The sequence below is a fragment of the Aythya ferina genome (assembly GCF_964211825.1).
Source record: "Aythya ferina genome assembly, chromosome: 26".
In the NCBI taxonomy this organism is placed as follows: domain Eukaryota; kingdom Metazoa; phylum Chordata; class Aves; order Anseriformes; family Anatidae; genus Aythya; species Aythya ferina.
Window position 1 is genome coordinate 5,573,836 of NC_140324.1, and position 17,424 is coordinate 5,591,259.

General features: G+C 68.4%; 2 protein-coding genes across 2 annotated transcripts; both read right to left on the reverse strand.

Annotated features, from left to right (window-relative positions):
- Positions 1 to 62: 62 nt before the first annotated feature.
- APC2 (APC regulator of WNT signaling pathway 2) lies at positions 63 to 12,763 on the reverse strand. The gene is made up of 15 exons (XM_084498427.1): positions 12,685 to 12,763; positions 9,436 to 9,594; positions 9,259 to 9,349; positions 9,020 to 9,176; positions 8,816 to 8,924; positions 8,594 to 8,707; positions 8,173 to 8,250; positions 7,295 to 7,375; positions 6,827 to 7,211; positions 6,564 to 6,659; positions 6,334 to 6,473; positions 6,182 to 6,259; positions 5,979 to 6,095; positions 5,697 to 5,911; positions 63 to 5,612 (listed from the first exon to the last, which is right to left on the reverse strand). Exons 1-15 carry the CDS (start codon positions 12,742 to 12,744, stop codon positions 194 to 196), a joined length of 7,299 nt encoding a protein of 2,432 aa, XP_084354553.1. The 5' UTR covers positions 12,745 to 12,763; the 3' UTR covers positions 63 to 193.
- A 1,197-nt stretch (positions 12,764 to 13,960) lies between these two features.
- RPS15 (ribosomal protein S15) lies at positions 13,961 to 15,658 on the reverse strand. The gene is made up of 4 exons (XM_084499080.1): positions 15,594 to 15,658; positions 15,197 to 15,282; positions 14,866 to 15,100; positions 13,961 to 14,126 (listed from the first exon to the last, which is right to left on the reverse strand). The coding sequence occupies exons 1-4, from the start codon at positions 15,594 to 15,596 to the stop codon at positions 14,013 to 14,015; spliced, it is 438 nt and encodes a 145-aa protein (XP_084355206.1). The 5' UTR covers positions 15,597 to 15,658; the 3' UTR covers positions 13,961 to 14,012.
- Positions 15,659 to 17,424: the final 1,766 nt, after the last annotated feature.

Here is a 17,424-nt window from a genome sequence, read left to right on the forward strand (position 1 = left end):
TCCCGTAGGGGCTGCTTTGAAATAAAACCCGCAGCTGGGAGGGCCGGGGTGACACTCGCTGCTCTCCACTTGTCCCACGTCTCCGTCCCCACGGGCAGCAGCACCCATGGGTGGGTGTCTTGGCGCTGCGGCTCCGCAGGGTCCATCCTGCCCCGGCACGGGACCGTGCCGAGGCTCCACCCGCAGCAGCTGCCTACGCCTGGATCTTCTCCACCGCCTTGTCGGCCACCGCCGTCACCACCATGGGGCTGGGGACGTAGTTGAAGGGGGTGACGCGGGCGGCGCGGCTCGGGGAACCGTGCCGGCTGGCGGGGAAGGTCCCGGCCGGCACCTCGTGGCCGAAGGAGATGGGCACGGCGGCCTTGGCGGGGGCCTGGGCTTCGGCATCGCGGGCGCGCTGGGGTCCCTCGCGGCTCTCCAGCGTGGGCGAGGTGCTGGAGTTGGTCTTGGTGGTGGAGAAGTCCTCGGTCTGCACCACGGCGTCGCTGGTCTTCCTGGGGCCGGGGCGCTGCTCCTCCGCGGCGCTCACCAGCGGCAGGGCAGAGGACGGCAGCGTGCTCTTGAGGATGTGCGGGATGTCCTCGTCCCGGATGCGGCGCCAGGTGCCCTTCATCATCATCATCGGCGGCTTCTCCGTCGCCCCCCCGGGTCCCTCGCCGGCCTTCCGCCGCCGCGCCGAGGCCTCGGAGCAGGCGGAGAGGACGGAGGACGGGCTGCCGGTCCTGCGCACCACGCTGATGTTGGGCGAGGACGAGTACCTCTTGAAGGGCTCGGGGACGCCCGTCTTCACCGGCAGCCGCGACGGGCTCTCGGAGCTGGTCCTGCGCGGGGGCTTGGGGCCGGGGGGGGCTTTGCAGCCGGGCTGCGCCCTGGGGACCTGCGGCCGCGGTCCGGGTGCCGCCGGCTTGGCCGCCTTCAGCTCCTCGCAGCGGGACGAGCAGAGGAAGACAGTGGGGAGGGCGGCCCGGCTGCGCTGCGGGGAGGCGCCGCGGGCCAGCGAGGACACCGAGGTGGCCGGGGAGAGCTCGGCGCGGTGCCGCAGCAGCAGGCTGGAGGATTCCTTGATGAAGGTGAGCTGCCGCAGGAAGCCGGAGCGGTCCGAGTCGCTGCCGCTGGAGCGGGCGGACGACATCCGCACCAGGTTGAGCCGGCCGCCCCCCGGCCCCCCCGGCCCCCCGCCCTTGGCCTTGCTGCTGCCCTCCTGCTCCTCCAGCACCGGCATGGCCGCGCGGCCCGGCAGCACCTTCTTGCTGGGCTTCTGCATGAAGGGGATGCGGACGGGCGACTTCTGCGTCTTGTGCTGCTTGGGGGCTGCGGGTTTGGGGGCCGGGGCTTTGCCGGGGGGGCCGGGCGGGGAGGGCGAGCCGCCCACCTTGCCCGCCGGCGTGGGGCCCTGCTTGGCGAGCTGGGAGGGTGAAGGCAGCTTCTTGGGGGCGTGCTGCGAGGGGGTGGAGGTGCGGGACGAGCCCGAGGAGGGCGGCCCCTTGCCGATGCGTGCGGGCGGCGTGGTGCTGCGCTTTGGCAGCGCCAGGTCCCCCGTTTCGGGTGGTTTCCCCAGCCGGTGCAGGCTGCGCGAGCGCTGCTGGCTCAGGGACAGGTTCTTGGCTGCCGGTGCCTGAGGCTTGGCCGCGGGGGCTTTTTTTGGGGTGGAGCGTGGGCTGGGGGCATCCTTGGCCAGGCTGGGCATGTAGATCACCGTCCTGCCGCGGAAGACCACGGGCAGGTTGGGCACGGGCTTCGTGGGGGCCGAGCTCCTCTCCACCCTGGCGCTGCCGCTGCCCACGGGACGTGCGCCCGGAGCCTTCTTCCCCTGCGGGCAGCTCTTGGCGTGCTCCCTCCTCTCCACCTCCCGTCCGGCCGCGCTCCCGGCCCGTTTCTTCTCCGTCCTGTCCAGAGAGAGCTGCAGCGTGGACCCCACTGAGAGCCCCGAGACGAAGGAGAGGATGGAGTCGGACTCGGAGGAGGGCTCCCGCGACAGCGACGCCGCCGCCTGGTGCAGCCAGGTGACGATGGAGTTGGCGCCCTCCTGGATGGCCTCCCACTCCACGCTGTCCAGGTCCGAGCCGCCGTCCGAGCCCCCATCCTCGGGGCGATGCCTGGCCTCCGCCTTGCGCTCCCTCCCGCTGCCGCCCTTCAGCTTCTGCTTGCGCTCCGCCGTCCTCCGGCGCGCCGAGGGCCGCCGGCGCTTTGGCATGGCCGAGCCGATGCACTTCTGCAGGAGGTCGTCCTCCGAATTGAGGCTGGGGGAGCTGGGGGAGCTGCCCCGCGCCCTCCCCGCCGCCGTTGCAGGGCGCTGCCGGGGGGCCGTGCCGCAGGGCTGGCCCCGCTCCTCGCCCTCGGAGGGGTTGGCGTCGCTCAGGGAGCTCATGGAGGAGCTGAGCGAGTAGCACGGCGGCGTCTCGTCGACGATCAGGTTGTTCTGCAGCTTGGCCTTCGCCTTGGCCAGCCGGGCGCCGGGCTCGGGCTCCTTCCTGGGCACGGAGCCACCGCAGCGCTCCCTGCAGGGCGCCTGGCCGGGCTGGGTTCTGCTCCTAGGCACCTCCCTGCCCGCCTCAGGCTCATCTGAGTCATGCTCGTAGAAGCAGTAGACGGCCTCCTCCGTCGGTGTGGTGTGGCACAGCGACTGGAAGGCCACCCCGCCACGGTCCCCATCCTCCCGCGGAGCATCCTTCCTCCCGGGCAGGCTGCGGGGCCGGGCGCTGGGGCTGCTGCTCCTCTCCACCTCCAGCTCCGTCCTGGCTGGAGGCTGGCCCCGCTTCCCCTCCACGCCTTGACCTCTGCTGGGCTGCACGGGGCTGGTCCGGCTCGAGCCCGCTCTGCCCTTGCAGGCTGAGCTCGCCCGGGTGGGCGCCGAGCTGCCCGAGGCCGATCTGCGGGCTGGAGAGGCCACGGCCCCCGCCTCTCGCCTCCTCCCCGTGCCCCGTGGAGGCTCGGCCTCCTCCTTGGCGCAGCGCAGGGTCTCGTCGCTCAGCGAGGCGGCGCTGGAGAAGTTGACGGGGGTCCCTTCTGCCGAGTCGGTGAAGGAGTCGTCGTCCTTGTAGAGGTCGCGGGTGGAGGCACGGAGATGCTTGGGGACGGCGGGGTGCGTGGGGGCGGGCACCAGCATGTAGACGGGGAGGTGGACGGGCTTCTTGGTCTGCGGGTGGAGGACCTGGCCGGAGAGCAGGGAGGTCTTCACCTTGCGGAAGCGCGAGGGCATGGCGGAGTTGATGCACTCCTTCAGGATCTCGATGTCGTCGTCGGAAGCGGGCTCGGGGCGCTCGGCACGCCGCCGGCCCTCCAGGTAGCGCTCCTCCCGCCGCTCCTCCCGCTTCTCGTGCGCCACGAAGTTCAGGCTGTTCTTCTCCGGGAAGGTGGGCATCAGCTTGAGCTCCACGTCCTTCTGCACGTAGTGCTCGTGGAGGGGCAGGGCGCTCAGGCTGGAGGCGCAGGAGAAGTTCTCGTTGGGTTTCTCCACCGTGAAATAGACCATGGAGTCCAGGTCCTGGGGCAGCTGGAAGCGCTCCTTGAAGTCGGTGATCTCCATGAACTTCTTGACGTTGTTCTCCCACTGGATGTTGAACTGGCTGGTCTCCTTCTCCGGCTGGCAGCCCAGCTCGAAGAGCGGCGTCTTGCTGCGGCTGGGCGGCATGGTCTGCCCGGGGCTGTCGGGCAGCTCGCTGGGGCTGATGGTGCCGCTGATCATCTCACTGCAGGGGTCGCTCTGGATGGAGCTGGCGATGGACGGGCTCTCGAAGCTGCCCAGGGAGCTGACGGAGCTGCAGCGGCTCATCACCAGCGGCGTCTCCTGGATGTAGTTCTCCGAGGAGCTGGAGGGCGTGTGGTCCTCCTGGCGCGAGGGGGACGACTCCCGCAGGAAAACCTTGTCTCGTTTCGGGAAGGGGATGGTGATGGGCTGGGACATCCCCACGGCCGCCGCCGGACCCAGCTCTGCCTTCTCCTTCTCCTGCCTCCCATCCTCAGCGTCCCCGTCCCCGTCCTCCATCTCCAGGATCTCCAGCGAGGAGTCGCTGTCGAGGTCATTCTCGCTGTGGCTCTGCCCGTCCAGCACGTTGTCAGCCGAGGAGAGGGAGGAGAGGGAGCTGCAGCGGGAGAAGCAGATGGGGGTGTCCTCCACCGAGTACTTCTGCACCGACTCCTGCTCCGCCGCGGCCGGCGGCTGAGCCGACAGCTTCTCGGGGATCTTGCTGAGGGTCTCGGCTGTCTGCAGGAGCGCGGGGGGCAGCCAGGCTTGCTTTCTGCCCAGGAGCGAGGAGTGGTGGCCGGCGGCCGAGCTGCTCTTGGCCAGGCTCTCGAGCAGGGGCACGTGCTGGTACGAGGGCGAGAGCTTGATGGTGTGGACCTGTGGGTCGGGGGAGAGCTTGCTGCCCGCCTCCTTCTTCCTCTCCGTCTCCCTGTCCAGCGCCTTGGGGCTGGGGAAAGTCACCGTCTTCTTGCCCCGTTCGGGCAGCTCCCTCTGCTCGGGCTTGTCCGGCTCAGCCTTGAGCGTGGGGGGCTCGGGTTTGCTCCCCAGGATGCTCTTGAGGTCGAGCCTGCTGGGCCGCTTCTGGTAGCGCTGCAGCTCGTCCCGGTAGTCCAGGAAGGGCGCCCTGGTGCAGGGCTTCATGTGCTCCTTGGTGCAGTAGCCATCGCTGGTGCTGCCGCTGTTGAGGCTGTCGTTGGACAGGCTGGTGTACGCCGTCTTCAGCCGCAGCAGCGCCCGCGCCCGGCTCAGGCTCTCGCGTTTGGCGAAGCCGCTGGTGTCCGACAGGCGGCAGGGCGAGCAGGACTGCGCCCGCGCCTCCTGCGCCTCCTCGGGGCCGTACTGCCAGTCCAGGCAGTGGTCCTCGGAGCTGAGGCTGAAGCTGTCGTCCGACGAGGTGTGCATGGTGGAGATGTCTTCCACCAGCTTGTCGATCTTGGCCACCGTGCTGGAGATCTTGTTGGCCAGCTTCTCGGCCGCCAGCGAGACGTCGTCCTCCGGCAGCGGCAGCTTCTTGGGCTCGGCCGGCTTGCCGCTGTCGTCCTTCTCCGGCTCCGGGCAGCGCCTCTGCGCCAAAGCCCGGGGCAGCGCCTGCCCTTGGAGGAAGGAGGAGCCCAGGAACATGGAGAGCACGGAGGCGCTGGCCGTCTCCACGCCGGTGGAGATGTTGGGCACCTCGTCGTCGTCAAAGCAGCCGGAATCGGAGGCGTAGTCCTTCACCAGGCTCTCCATGTGCCGCATCGGCTTCTTTGCGCTCTGGCTCTTCAGGCTCTGCTTCTCCATGGTGTCGAAGGTCTCGGCCAGGTGCTTGGCATCCAGCTCGGCCTCCAGAGCCTTCTGCTTGCGCATGTAGAGGGACGGCATGCAGGAGCCCGGCGAGACGACGGCGGCGTCCTTGTACTTGGGGGGCCGGTTGGTGAGCAGGTTGCGGAGGGCGGCCGCGCTGCCCATGGCGATCATCTTGTGCTTGGAGTGGATGAGGTTGCGCAGCATGCTGACCGCCCCCAGGTCCCACAGCAGCTCCTGGTCGCGGGGGCTGCGGGCGGACAGGTTCCAGAGCGTGCCGCAGGCGTTGCTGACGATGGTGAGGCTGTGCGAGCGCAGGTGCTGCAGCAGCGTCTGCAGGCAGTTGTGGTCCCGGAGCACCTGCCTGCGGCACCGGGGGGGGGTCCGGACGTCAGAACGGTGAGCGTGACCCCCCCAAACACCCCGTGCCTCCCTCCCGGCCCCTCACCTGTAGTCCTCCCGCGTGGCGATGAGGCTGGAGACGTTGCGGAGGATGCCGCCGCCGCTCTCGATGATGGCCAGCGAGTTGCTCTGGCACTTGTAGGTGAGGGTGCTCACCAAGAAGCCCAGGGCCCCCTCCACCCCGCAGATGGCGGCTTTGTTCTCCGTGCTGTGCGCCGACAGGTTCCAGAGCGCGCTCAGGACGCTCTTCAGGGTGGATTCCTGCCGGGGAGGAGGCGTCAGCCCCGGCCGTGCCGCGGGGCCCGCTCCCACCCCTGCCGCTCCTCACCTTGGCCGCGTGCAGCGCGCACTGCGTCAGCCCCGCCACGCTGCCCACCTCCCGCAGCACCTTCTTGCTGTTGATGTCGGCCCTCCAGGAGAGGTTCCTCAGGATGCTCGAGACCACCTGGGAGGGCAGCAGAGCGGGGTGCATGGGCACGGGCACCGTCCCCACCGTGGGCACCGTCCCCGTACCCCCAGGGTGGCACCCACCTGGTGCAGCTCCTCGCTGTCGGAGGCCAGCTGGGCCACGATGGCCTCCATGCAGCCCCGGCGGGCGCAGAGCGTTGCCTGCGGTGAGGATGAGTGTGGTGAGCACAGTGGTTCCCTGGTCCTGCTCCCCGCCCCACTGCCCCCCCGCAGACCTTGTTGACCACGTCCCCAAAGGTGAGGTTGGTGAGTGCCATGCCCGCGTAGCGCCGCAGCGCCAGGTTCAGGGGGTCGCTCGTCATCTTGTGCATCTCGTAGTCCACCTGCAGCAGCTCGGCCACCGCCTGCAGCCCACCTGGGGGATGGGACACGGGGTCAAAAAGCCACCCCAGGCTCCCCCCATCCCAGCATTGCTGATTTTACCCCCATCCAGCCCCGCGCTCACCCAGCTCGTTCATGGCCCGCCGGTACTCCTCGTCGAAGGAGAGCTTCATGATGGCACAGGTGGCCTGGCAGATCTGGGGCTCGATGGGCACCGGCGCTGCGGGGAGAGCAGGGGTGAGCTGGGGGGGTAACGGGGCTGCTCGGGGGGTCCAACACACGCCTCCATCCCCTCCTCCCCCAGCACGTGTGGCTGCGTGCCCCACACACGCCTGTCCACACTCGTACCCGTGCACCCACCCCGCCCAGCCCCGCGCAGCCCCGTACCCGCGCTGCCCTCCGGCCCCTTGCCCCCGTCCCTGCTCTGCATCTGCAGCCAGTCCCAGCAGGTCTCCGAGTAGGAGCGGATCTGCTCCAGCACGTGCAGCACCCGCATCTCCTTCTTGGCCTGCCCCTCGTCGGGCTGCGAGAAGACGATGTTGTGCAGGGCGGCGTTGGCGCGCATGCGGGCGTCCTTGGCGCCGGCGGGGCTCTCGGGGGGGCCCGGCTCGCGGTCGGTGTCGTGCAGGATCTGAATGAGCAGGGGCAGGCAGCCCGACTTGCGCATGGCCAGGCAGCTCTCCTGCGAGCTGGACATGGCCAGCAGCGTGCGCGACATGTCGTCCTTGTCCCGCGTGGCCAGCATGGACAGGAGCCAGAAGACCACCTCCACCTGCGTGTGCATGAAAGGGGGGGGGTCAGGTCAGGCACCGCCACGGCCCCCCCCCAGCTCCCCCCAGCACGGCTGCCCCTCACCTTGCTGCTGCCCCCGTCCTCGGGGTGCGTGGGGATCTCCATGGTGCTGTCCCCCTCCGTGCCCGGCAGCTTCCCGCAGAGCTGCAGAGGCCGGGATGGTGAAGGGGGGGGGTTCAGTGCTGCCCTCACCCCCCCCTGCCCACCCGTGCCACCCTCCCGATGGGCTGGGTGCTCTCCAGGACCCCAATTGTGCCGTTAGATCCAGCAGCCTTTCCAGGACGTTGCACGTTCTTCAGTGCCACGGGTGGATTTTTGGGCTGAGCGGGGAGCGCTGCCACGAGAACGGGCTCGGGAAGGGAAAAGGGTGGGCGAGGAGAGCGGGTGGGTGGAGGGGGCTGGCGATGGGGGGGGGGACCAAGTGGGACACGGGGCTGGAGGAGGTGGTGGAGGGGCTGGGGGCAGCGGTGGGATGGGGCTGATGGAGGGATGGGGATGGTGGAGAGAAGGGGCTGAAGGAGGAAGGATGGGGATGGTGGAGGAAGGGAGGCTGATGGAGGAGGGATGAGGCTGATGACGGGAGGTGGATGAAGGCTGATGGAGGAGGGCTGGGGGTGTTGGGGGCCAGGGGTGGTGGCGGTGGTGGCGGGGTGCCCGTGCCCTCCCCGGCAGCTCGGCCGCTGGCAGACGCTGCGGGAGCTCAGCGGCCGCCCGCTGCTCGTGGCCTACTTCTCGTCTCCATGGCAACTGCCCATTTCGGTGCCCGAGTCGCACAAAGCCCTGCCTGTGCCTGTGCCTGTGCCTCTGCGCGGCCGCCGCCGATGGAGACGGGGAAGGGGACAATGGTGGGGAGGCTGCGCCCGGTCCCCCCCCACCGCACCCATTCCCGGGGGGTCCGGGGGCCAGACCCCGCTGCGGACCCCCAGCCCCGTCCCCGTTACCTGCGGCTCCGGCTGCTGCACCTTGTCCTGCGCCTCCATCAGCTCCTTGTCGATCTGCTCCAGCCGCGAGGCGCGGATCTGGGTGGGCAAAGTGGGCGTCAGGGAGGGCTGGGACCCCCCCAGAGCCCCCCCGGCACTCCCAAGTGCAGGCACGGGGCTGGGCGAGAGCCCGGAGCTGGGGGCAAGGGGGAAAAATTGGGGGGCAAGGGGGTACAGGGGGCATGGGGCTGGGTATAAGGACGTATAGGGCTGGTGCTTGGGGCTCAGGACCAGGACGCATGGGGCCGGTGCGCTCATGCACAGCGCTAGGTGCAGGGATGCAGGGATTTGAGGGGGACAGGGTGGGGTGGGCAGGGTTGGGGGGGGTGAAGTGAAGCCCCCGGGTGCAGAACAGGAGGTGCGGGGGGGGCCGGGCCCCCACCTGAGCCCTCTGCACCATCTCATCGGCCGTGCCGAAGCGCTCCTCCATCAGCGCGCGGATGTGCTGGGCCTCGAACTCCAGCTGCTGCCGGATGAGGTCCATCTGCATGGAGAACTGGGGGGGAGGCAAGGAGCAAGGGATGGGTGATTATTTTTTTTTTTTTTGGGGGGGGTGGAGGACCCCCCTGGCACCCCCTGTGTGGGTGGGGGTCCCCCCACGCACCGTCTCCACGTGGGGCAGCTCGTCCAGGCGCTTGGAGAGGCTCTGCAGCTGGGCGTAGTACCACACCTTCTCCTTCTCCTCCTTCTCGATCTCGCCCAACAAAAAACATCTGGGGAGGGGGGGAAAACCCCGATCAGCGACGACAGCCTCCCCCCAGCCCCCGGCCGGCCCTACAGCCCCCCAGACCCCCACCCTAGCCCTCACCTCTCCCGATCGAGCTCCTCCAGCAGCCGCAGGGTGGCCCGGCCGAGGTCCCCGGCGCTGTCCCTGCAGGGCGCCGCGTGCCGCGGGCTCTCCTCCCCGGCCCCCGCTGCCTCGGGGAATTTGAGGCTGTAGAGGCTGCTGATGTCCAGCTGCAGGGCTGGGGACGAGGACGGCGGCGTGACAACCAGCTCGGCCCCCTGCCTGCCCCCCAGAAGCCCCCCGTAGCCCCCCCCCCAAACCTTTCAGCTGCTCCAACACCTCCGTCTGCCCCGAGGACACCATCACCCGCGCCTCCTGCTCCAGCTTCCCCTGCAGGTGCTTCAGGACCTCCTAAACACAGAGGGGACGCGGAGGGCAGCCACCGCTGGACCCCTTCCCGCGGCAAAGCCCCCCCTCAACCCCCCCCACGGGCTCACCTTCATGTCCGAGGTCTCATTCTCCAGCTTGGAGAGGTGGTGGGAGTTGTCCTCCAGCTCCCGCCGCAGGTGGGTGTTCTCCTTGCGCAGCGCCTCCACCTGCCGCACCAGCTGCTCGTACGAGGCGATGGAGCCGGACATCTTCAGCTCCTCCAGCGCCTGGGGGGGGGCCGGGGGAGGGGGTGGGTGGGTGGGTGGGCAGGATGGTGGGGGGGGGGAACACACAGTGAAAATGGGCAGGGGAAGCACCCAGGGGTGCGCCCCAAGCCCGGCTCCCAGCACCTGCGGTGCCCGGGTTGGAGACGGTGCCGTGGGGCAGGGTCCGGCCCCCACCCCCGGTGTTGTCCCCCCCACCCGTTGTCCCCCAGCTCAAGGATCCAACCCTGCCCCCCCCCCCCCCCCAGAAGGTCCCTGCCTGATTTCCACCCCGGCAGCAGCTCCCGCTCGCCGCTGCCTTTGTCTCTCTTTTGTATTCTCCTTTTCTGCCGATTTCCCCGCTTTGTTCCCACCAGCGGCACCCCCGGCCCCATTGTGCCCCCCCCCCCCGGCTCCATCCGTGCCCCTTTGGCCACGCTGGGTTCCCCCCCCCCCCCCCCCAGCCTCCTCCTGCCCTGCTGGGGTTGCTCCTTGCACCTGCTGGGGGGGGGGCACCGGGTGCAAGTGGGCATGGGGAAGATGGGGATGGGGACGGGGACAGGGATGGGGACAGGGATGGTGCCCCCCCCCCCCTCGCCCCCCACCCCATGGGTCTGGCTGGTGGCAGCCCTACACCGTCTTTATAATGCACCATGGGTGTGCAAAGGGGGGGTGCAAAGGGGGTGTGCAAACAGGGGGTGCATGGGCGGGGGGGGGGAGGATCCATCCCCATCACCCCCCCAGCTCGTTTCCCCCCCCCCCGTGTACCCAGGATCGGTCCCTGCGGGGTGCCTGGGATCGATCCCAGCCTTTGTCCTTCCCCACCCGCAGCTCAACAGAACCCCAGGACCCCATTTTGGGGGGGGTCCCGCTCTGCACAGAGCCACCCCTGGGACCCCCGAGGGCCTTCCCACCCCTCTCTTGGCTCACAAAAAAGCCCCCCCCCGAGCCGCTGGGGACCCCACAGCCCACGCTGTGCTGGGATCCCACAGGGAGACAAAGGCCCCAAAGACCCCCCCCTTACCTCCCCCAACTGCTGCCCGGGGAGGGGGGGTCGCAAATAACCCCTGGGGGGTCACGGCAGCCCCTCAGCAGGGTGGGGGGCACCCTGTGGGACCCCCCCCCCCAGCTATAGGGGGGGGGCTGTTGGTGCAGCCACAGGGCGGGGGCACCCCATGGGCCTCCATCCCGGCTCCTGCTCCAGCTGGGAGGGGGAGAATTGGGGGGTGATGGGGGGGGAGGGGGTGATGTTGGGGGGGGGGGGTCCCTGGGTTTGTGCCGGGTGGCTGCAGCCGCTGGCGGCGGCGCTGGAAATCTGCAGCGGGGTGGGGCTGGCGGCACCTGCATTTGCGAAGCGTCTAGACACTGGTGGAGGGGGGGGGGGACGAGGCTGCGGAGACTTGGGGAGGGGGGGGCCGGGGCTGCGGCTCCGCTCCCACCACCCACACCCGGCACCGCGGCGGCTGCTGCACCCCCGGATCTGGTGTGTGTGTCCCCCCCCCAAAGCCCCCAGGGTGCTCGGGGGGCAGGATCCGGCTGGCAAAGGCTGGTGCTGTGGGGGGGGTGGAGGGGGGAGCAGCAAGGCAGTGCACTGCACAGCACTGCACTGCACAGCACCACCCATTGCACTGCATTTCACTGCACAGCACCACCCATTGCACTGCACAGCACTGCACAGCACCACCCTGCACTGCACAGCACCGCACAGCCCATTGCACTGCACTGCACTGCACAAAACCCATTGCATTGCACTGCATTTCACTGCACAGCACCGCCCATTGCATTGCACTGCACAGCACCGCACCGCACTGCACAGCACCACCCATTGCACTGCTCAGCACCGCACTCAGCACCGCACTGCAGCGCATTGTCCATCGCACTGCACCACCCATCGCTGCTCGCCGTGCCGCGCATCCCTGGCCTGGGCAGAGCCAGGCATGGGGGAGCTGGGACCCCCCCCCGTACCCCCCCATAACCCCCAGTACCCCCCCCATAACCCCCTGTACCCCCCCAGTAACCCCCAGTACCCCCCTGTTCCCACCAGCCTGGTGACAGCACCGAGGGGGGGGGACGACTTTGGGGGGGGGGGTCCCAGCCCTGCCATGCCCAGGGCGAGGAGCGAGACCGCCCCAACCTTGCAGCAGCTGCCCCCCCCACCCCCCCCTCAAGCAGAAGCCACATCTGAGCCCCCCCCCCACACACCAGCTGCGACCCCCGGCTGAGCCCCCCCGGGACGTTAACCAACCCGCACCGCTGTCACCCGCTGATCGACCGCCACGGCCCTGGGGACCCCCCCCCAGCCACAGCAAACACCCCCCCGGGGGCCAGGCCTGCCCGGGGGGGGGGGGGGGTTACAGGGGCTAATGGGGGGGGCAGGAGCACATGGGGGGGGCAGGGGAACACGGGGGGGTCACCCACGGGTGTGCGGGGGGGGCCCTGAGCCCCAATCCCTGCCCACGCACAGCATCGCCCCCCCCCCCAGCTGCTCCCACCCGTGTGCCCCCCCCGCACACGTCACCGTCAAACGCCGAGCTCTGGACCCCCCCCTTTGTGCCCCCCCCCCCCCCATAAAGCAGACACCCCAGGGCAGGGACCCCCCCCCAGGGCAGGGACCCCCCCCCCAGCCAGTGGGTAGGGGCTGGGGGTGGGCGCTGGGGGCTGCAGGGTGCCCAGGGAGGGGCAGGGATTTATTTTATTTTTTTTTTGGGGGGGGGGGGGGGTGAGGGCGAGGATTTTCAGGGTAGGTTTTGGGGGGGTGATTTGGAGAGGGGGGGGGATAGGTTTGGGGATGGGGGCGAGCCGATCGTGGGGCTCCGTGGGCTGACATCGGGAGATATTGGGTGGGGAGGGGGGGGCGATGCTGAGACCCCCCCCCCCTCCACCCGCTGATGGAGCCGATCGCTGCCCCCCCAAATTATCCACGGGGGGGGACACACACGACAAAGCCGCATTATCCGCGCTTTGTCCCCGCAGCCCCGAACCCCCCCCAACGGGCTCCGAGACCCCCCCGGGATGGAGCCGAGCCCCCCCCCCCGAGCTGTGTGTGTGTATGTGTGTGTGTGTGAGGGGGGGGGGTCGGTAGCAGGTGCCCCCCCCCCCCTCCCTTCTCCCTACCTCATCCCCGGCGGAGGAGAAGGCGGCGCGGAGCAGGGCGAGGAGCCCCCGCAGCCCCATCCAGCCGCATCCCGGCCCCGCCGCGGCTGCGCCGCCCCCGCGCCCCCCCCCCCCCCGGGCCGGGATTTTCCAGCCTCGGCCGCCGTTAGATGGCAGCAGCCGGGGAGGCGCACGGAGAGCACCCCCCTCCCCGGACCCCCCCCCCCGAGGAGGCACACCCCCCCCCCAACAACCCCACGGGGGTCTCGCCCCCCCCCCTGACCCTCCCCGGACCCCCCCGAGGAGGCATACACACCCCCAACACCCCCATGGGGGTCTCACACCCCCCCCGACCCGGCACAGCCCCCCCAATACCCCCACGGTGGTCTCATTTCCCCCCCCTGGGGGCTCTGGACCCCCCCCCCAACCTGTCTCGGCTCTGGACGAGCTGAAGCCCCCCCCTCAGAGCCCAAGGTGCCCCCAGCCCCCTGCCACCCCCCCCTCCCCTGGGTAGGTGCCGTGGTGCTGGGGGGGGGCTCTGGGGGTGGCCCAGCCCCGGTCCCAGGGGTGCTGAGCCCGGTGCCAAAATCTTTGGGGACCCCTGGCACCTGCGGCCGCAGCCTGTGGGGGCCCAGGGGGGGCGAGGTATGCCCGGGGTGGGGGGGCGAGGTGTGCCTGGGGCAGCTCCGTCAGCATCCGTCTGTCCTTCTGTCTGTCCGTCTGTCCCCCCGTGTGTGCATGACCCCATGGCGCAGCCTTACCCCACCCCAAAGGCAAAGGCAATGCCCCCCCCCCCATTTATTCCATCCCCCTCCCCCCTCCCAGGTGCTGCCAGCGCCCCGCAGCAGCCCCCCCGCCACCTCCACCCCCCCCTTTCCACCTTCCGTGCCTCAGTTTCCCCCAAACCGGGCAGGATCAGACCCCTCCTGCAGGACCTGGGAGCTGCCCCCCCCCCCCCCACCAGGTGCTTTTTCCCCAGAGGGGTGGGAAAAGCAGGGGGCAGGGGAGCACCGCGCCCCCCCCCAAATGTCACCGCACCCCCGGGGCCGTTGGGGCGCAGCCTGACGCTTCCTTCAGCACAGGGAACGTCATTAACCCAACGAACCCACACAGGGAGGTGGGCGCCGGGTGTTTCGCAGGAACAGGGCCAGAGAATTACGTAAAAAAAGGAGTTTTCAGTGAAAGCAGCATGGCAGGAGGGGGGCGGGGGGGCTCCGCTGCCCAGCTGGGAGCTGCGTCGGGAGGGGTGGGCGCAGGACGCGTCCCCCCGCGAGGTCGGTGACAGAGCAGAGGCGGCTGGGCGAAATTTCTTTTATTTACACCTATAAAAAGGTCCCCGAAGCTGCGTTTTATTTCAGGGGGATGAAGCGGGACGAGTGGGTGGCGCCGATACCGGGCCGGCCGTGCTTCACGGGTTTGTAGGTGATGGAAAACTCCCCCAGGTAGTGGCCGATCATCTCGGGCTGTGGGAGAAGCAAAAGCGGGCGTTAGAGGCACGGAGCTGGGCCGGGAGCACGGCACCCCCACCGCCCGCAGCCCCCCGGGGGTGCTCGGAGCCCCCCCACGCTGCAGGCAGGGCGCAGCCACAGCGCTGCTCTCCCTGCGCTGGCAAAAGCCCCGAATTCAGCCAGTTTTTCTGGCCCCAGCGTGGTGCAGAGCCCTGGAAACGCTGCGTGGGGAATGGGATCTGCCCCAGGGGCTGCTGCTGGGAGCAGGATGGGAGCTGAGCGAGGCGAGGAGCTCCCCTCTGCCCCTGCGCGGGCTGCGGGAGCTTGGCTGCGTGGTTTTAGCTCGGCTTTAACAGCAGGAACGGGGCTCCCAGAGAAAACAGCAGCTGTATGGTGGTGCTGTGGGTTGTTCCGTCCCAGCCCCCTTCATCCCCACAGCAGGCAGGGAACCAGGCCGGGTGCCACCACCACGCGATTTCGTGACGCTTCACCAACACTTTGTGAGGCTCAGACGAGGCTCCTCTCAGCAGCACACCCCAAAAAGTGCTGAGCGCTGCTTTGGGACCCTCCTCTGGGCCAAGCCGTGCTGGGAAACCCCAGCAGAACCTCCCCACCGCCCTCAAACACGGGGCAGGACCACAAATACGTGAGGTTCTGAGCGAGTAAAACAAGCAGATGTGATTATGGGCAGCCAACAGACGTGCTCACGGTGCTGGGCCATCCCCCGAGAGCAGGGCACGGCCGCGGGGCTCACCTTGATCTCCACCTGGTTGAAGGTTTTGCCGTTGTAGACGCCCACCATGCTGCCCACCATCTCGGGGAGGATGATCATGTCCCTCAGGTGGGTCTTCACCACCTCGGGCTTCTCCATGGGCGGCGCCTCCTTCTTGGCCTTGCGCAGGCGCTTGAGCAGCGAGTGCTGCTTGCGGCGCAGCCCCCGGTTGAGGCGGCGGCGCTGGCGGGCGCTGTACAGCTGCATCAGCTGCTCGCTGGACGGACACACAGACAGAAGGACAAACAGACGGACAGATGGCTCAGACAGTTCGCCCCCCCCCCTCCCAGCCCCCCCCCAGCCCCGCACTCACTAGGACATGTCGAGGAGCTGGTCCAGGTCCACCCCCCTGTAGGTGAACTTCCTGAAGGTCCGCTTCTTCTTCTGCTCCACCTCCGCCTGCAGCCGGGCACGGGCCGGGGGTCAGCAACGCGGGGACCCCCCCTCACGACCCCTCACCGCCCCCCCCGGCCTTCACCCACCCCCCACCCCCCCTCAGCCCCGCCATGGCAGGCCCGAGGCCTAGGCCGTGGGAATCCCGCTCCCCACAGGCTCTGGGAGGCCGGGCCCGGCGCCATCGCGCCCGGTAGGGACGAGGCCGGGTCCCTCCCAGCCCGTAGCAGCGCCCCGAGCCCCCCCGAGCCTCCCCCGGCGGAGGATGGCGGCGGATGGCACCGGATGGCAGCGACGCCCCCTCGGCCCGCACCCACCATCTTGGCCTGGTCGCCGCGGAAAGGGCCGGGCCGCGCGCCGGAAGCGGCGGATCTCGCGAGAGCGGCAGGGAAGGGCGGAAGCGCGCCCGGCTTCCCCGCGCCGCGCTTCCTGCCCTCACTTGCCCTTAAAGGGGCCGCGGCCCCCTAGGGGCTGTGGGGGTGGGCCCACTGCCCCAACTGGGAGGGACTGGGATGCTCCCAGCGGGGACACGGCCGCGAGGGCGACCCCAGGCCCCTGCACCACAGCCGAGGTGGCAGCGGGCAGCATTCACCCGTGGGGCCGTGGACCAGTGCAGGATCCAGTTCGCTTACTGGGCGTTACTGGGTGGAAGGGCTTGGGCTAACTGGGGTGTGGGATTTGCTCCCCCCTGCAGCTGTTATCTCGGGGCAGAAGGCAGCAGCAGCATCCAAAACCTTTATCCAACGGGCTGAGCATGGCTCGAGGTCTCCGTCCTCGCTGAAGCAGCGCGGTTTGCCTCACGGCGTTGCCTGTGGTGCGTTTGGCACAGCAAGGTCACAAACCAGACCCCAAGAGGTCCAAAGCGGCCCCACCGCAGCCACTGGGCTCTGGGCACAGGCTGTGAAACAACCTCTGTCCTGGCATGGAAGCAGCTGAGGAGGAGACACGGCACAGGGAACGGGGACCAGCCAGAGGAACTCACAGCTTCAAACTGAAATCCCCTGAGCTCATCAAAATCCTTCCCCGGCACCCAGCGGGCCCTGAATTTCAGCCGGTGCTGAGCGAAGGCTTTTCTGCAGGAGCAGATGTGGCACCTGAGCTTCCAGCAGCGCACTGTCCGCTCCTCAGGAGTTAAACCCCCATAGCAGGGATTTGGGGCAGAGGGCTAAGGAGCAGGCATGCACCCAGCACCAGGGCCCTTCAGACAGCTAAAAATAAATAAATAAATAAAAATATATAAATAAAAAAGCCCTGAGTGAAGAGCACCTGGACAGGGACCTAAGCTGGTGTTTGGAAAGAGGCCCTTGAAAAGCCCCAGCTGATTTGGACACGGGGTGTGCCTCAGCCCCACACATCAAAGCGCAGACAGCACCGAGGATGTTTCCTGCTTGTACTGAGCCTCACCTCACAGCCCACAACTCATTTCACAACACAACGCTCCTTTGGCCTGTTAGGGCAGCTCATTTGGATGGGGTTAGGCTCACAGGGATGGGACTAACATTGTGGCACTGCTCCTGAAGACCCAGACCAAACGGTTAGGGACACCAACCCAGATTTCAGCCACTTCATGCTGGGCTCAGCAGCTGCAGAGGAAAGCCCAAGGGAGGAGGTCCCTGGGGAAAGGATTTCCAAAGGAGACCAGAGACTGGAGGCAGTGAGAGCATCGAGAGCACACCTCACTGTGTCAGCACAGAAACTGAGAGCGTGTCCTCTGAGCCAGCACCACGAGGGTCATTTCACCCCAGTTACCTCCACATTTCAGCTGAGGGGCCTCTTCTGGAGGTGGACAAATCCAGACACCTCCTCGTGCTGCTCACAGCTTGTAAAGATTTTTTTTTTTTAAATGGTGCCTTGCAACTCAAGGTCGGAGGGTCAGCAGCACGCAGCCAAAGCCCATCGCCGCTACGAACACACAAACGAGCAGGCACGCACAGCTGGTTCTCTCATGAGCAGGGTAAAAGCTGCGAGGCACGAAGGGTGACGGCTCAGATCCCACTGCTGGTGGTGTAACAGCCCACTGAGGCACAGCCTAAGCCTGTATGCTGATGTCAAGGCAAGATTTTTCAAGGCCGCCAATTGATTTCTCATGAAAACACAAATTCACAAGGAACTTCTTCTTGTAAAAAGAAAAAAAAAATGGAGACAGGC

Bases quoted from the DNA above. Each gene is read 5' to 3' on its own strand.
- RPS15 (XM_084499080.1), bottom strand. The intron at 15,101-15,196 runs GTGAGTGCGGGG...GTGTCCGTCCAG, and splicing joins CAGCTCCTCGACATGTCCTA to CGAGCAGCTGATGCAGCTGT. The intron at 14,127-14,865 runs GTGAGCCCCGCG...CTTCTCCCACAG, and splicing joins TCAACCAGGTGGAGATCAAG to CCCGAGATGATCGGCCACTA.
- APC2 (XM_084498427.1), bottom strand. From the start codon at position 12,744: ATGGGGCTGCGGGGGCTCCTCGCCCTGCTCCGCGCCGCCTTCTCCTCC. The intron at 9,595-12,684 runs GTAGGGAGAAGG...GCCCCCCCCCAG, and splicing joins TCTCCTCCGCCGGGGATGAG to GCGCTGGAGGAGCTGAAGAT. The intron at 6,260-6,333 runs GTCTGCGGGGGG...TCCTCACCGCAG, and splicing joins TTGGGGACGTGGTCAACAAG to GCAACGCTCTGCGCCCGCCG.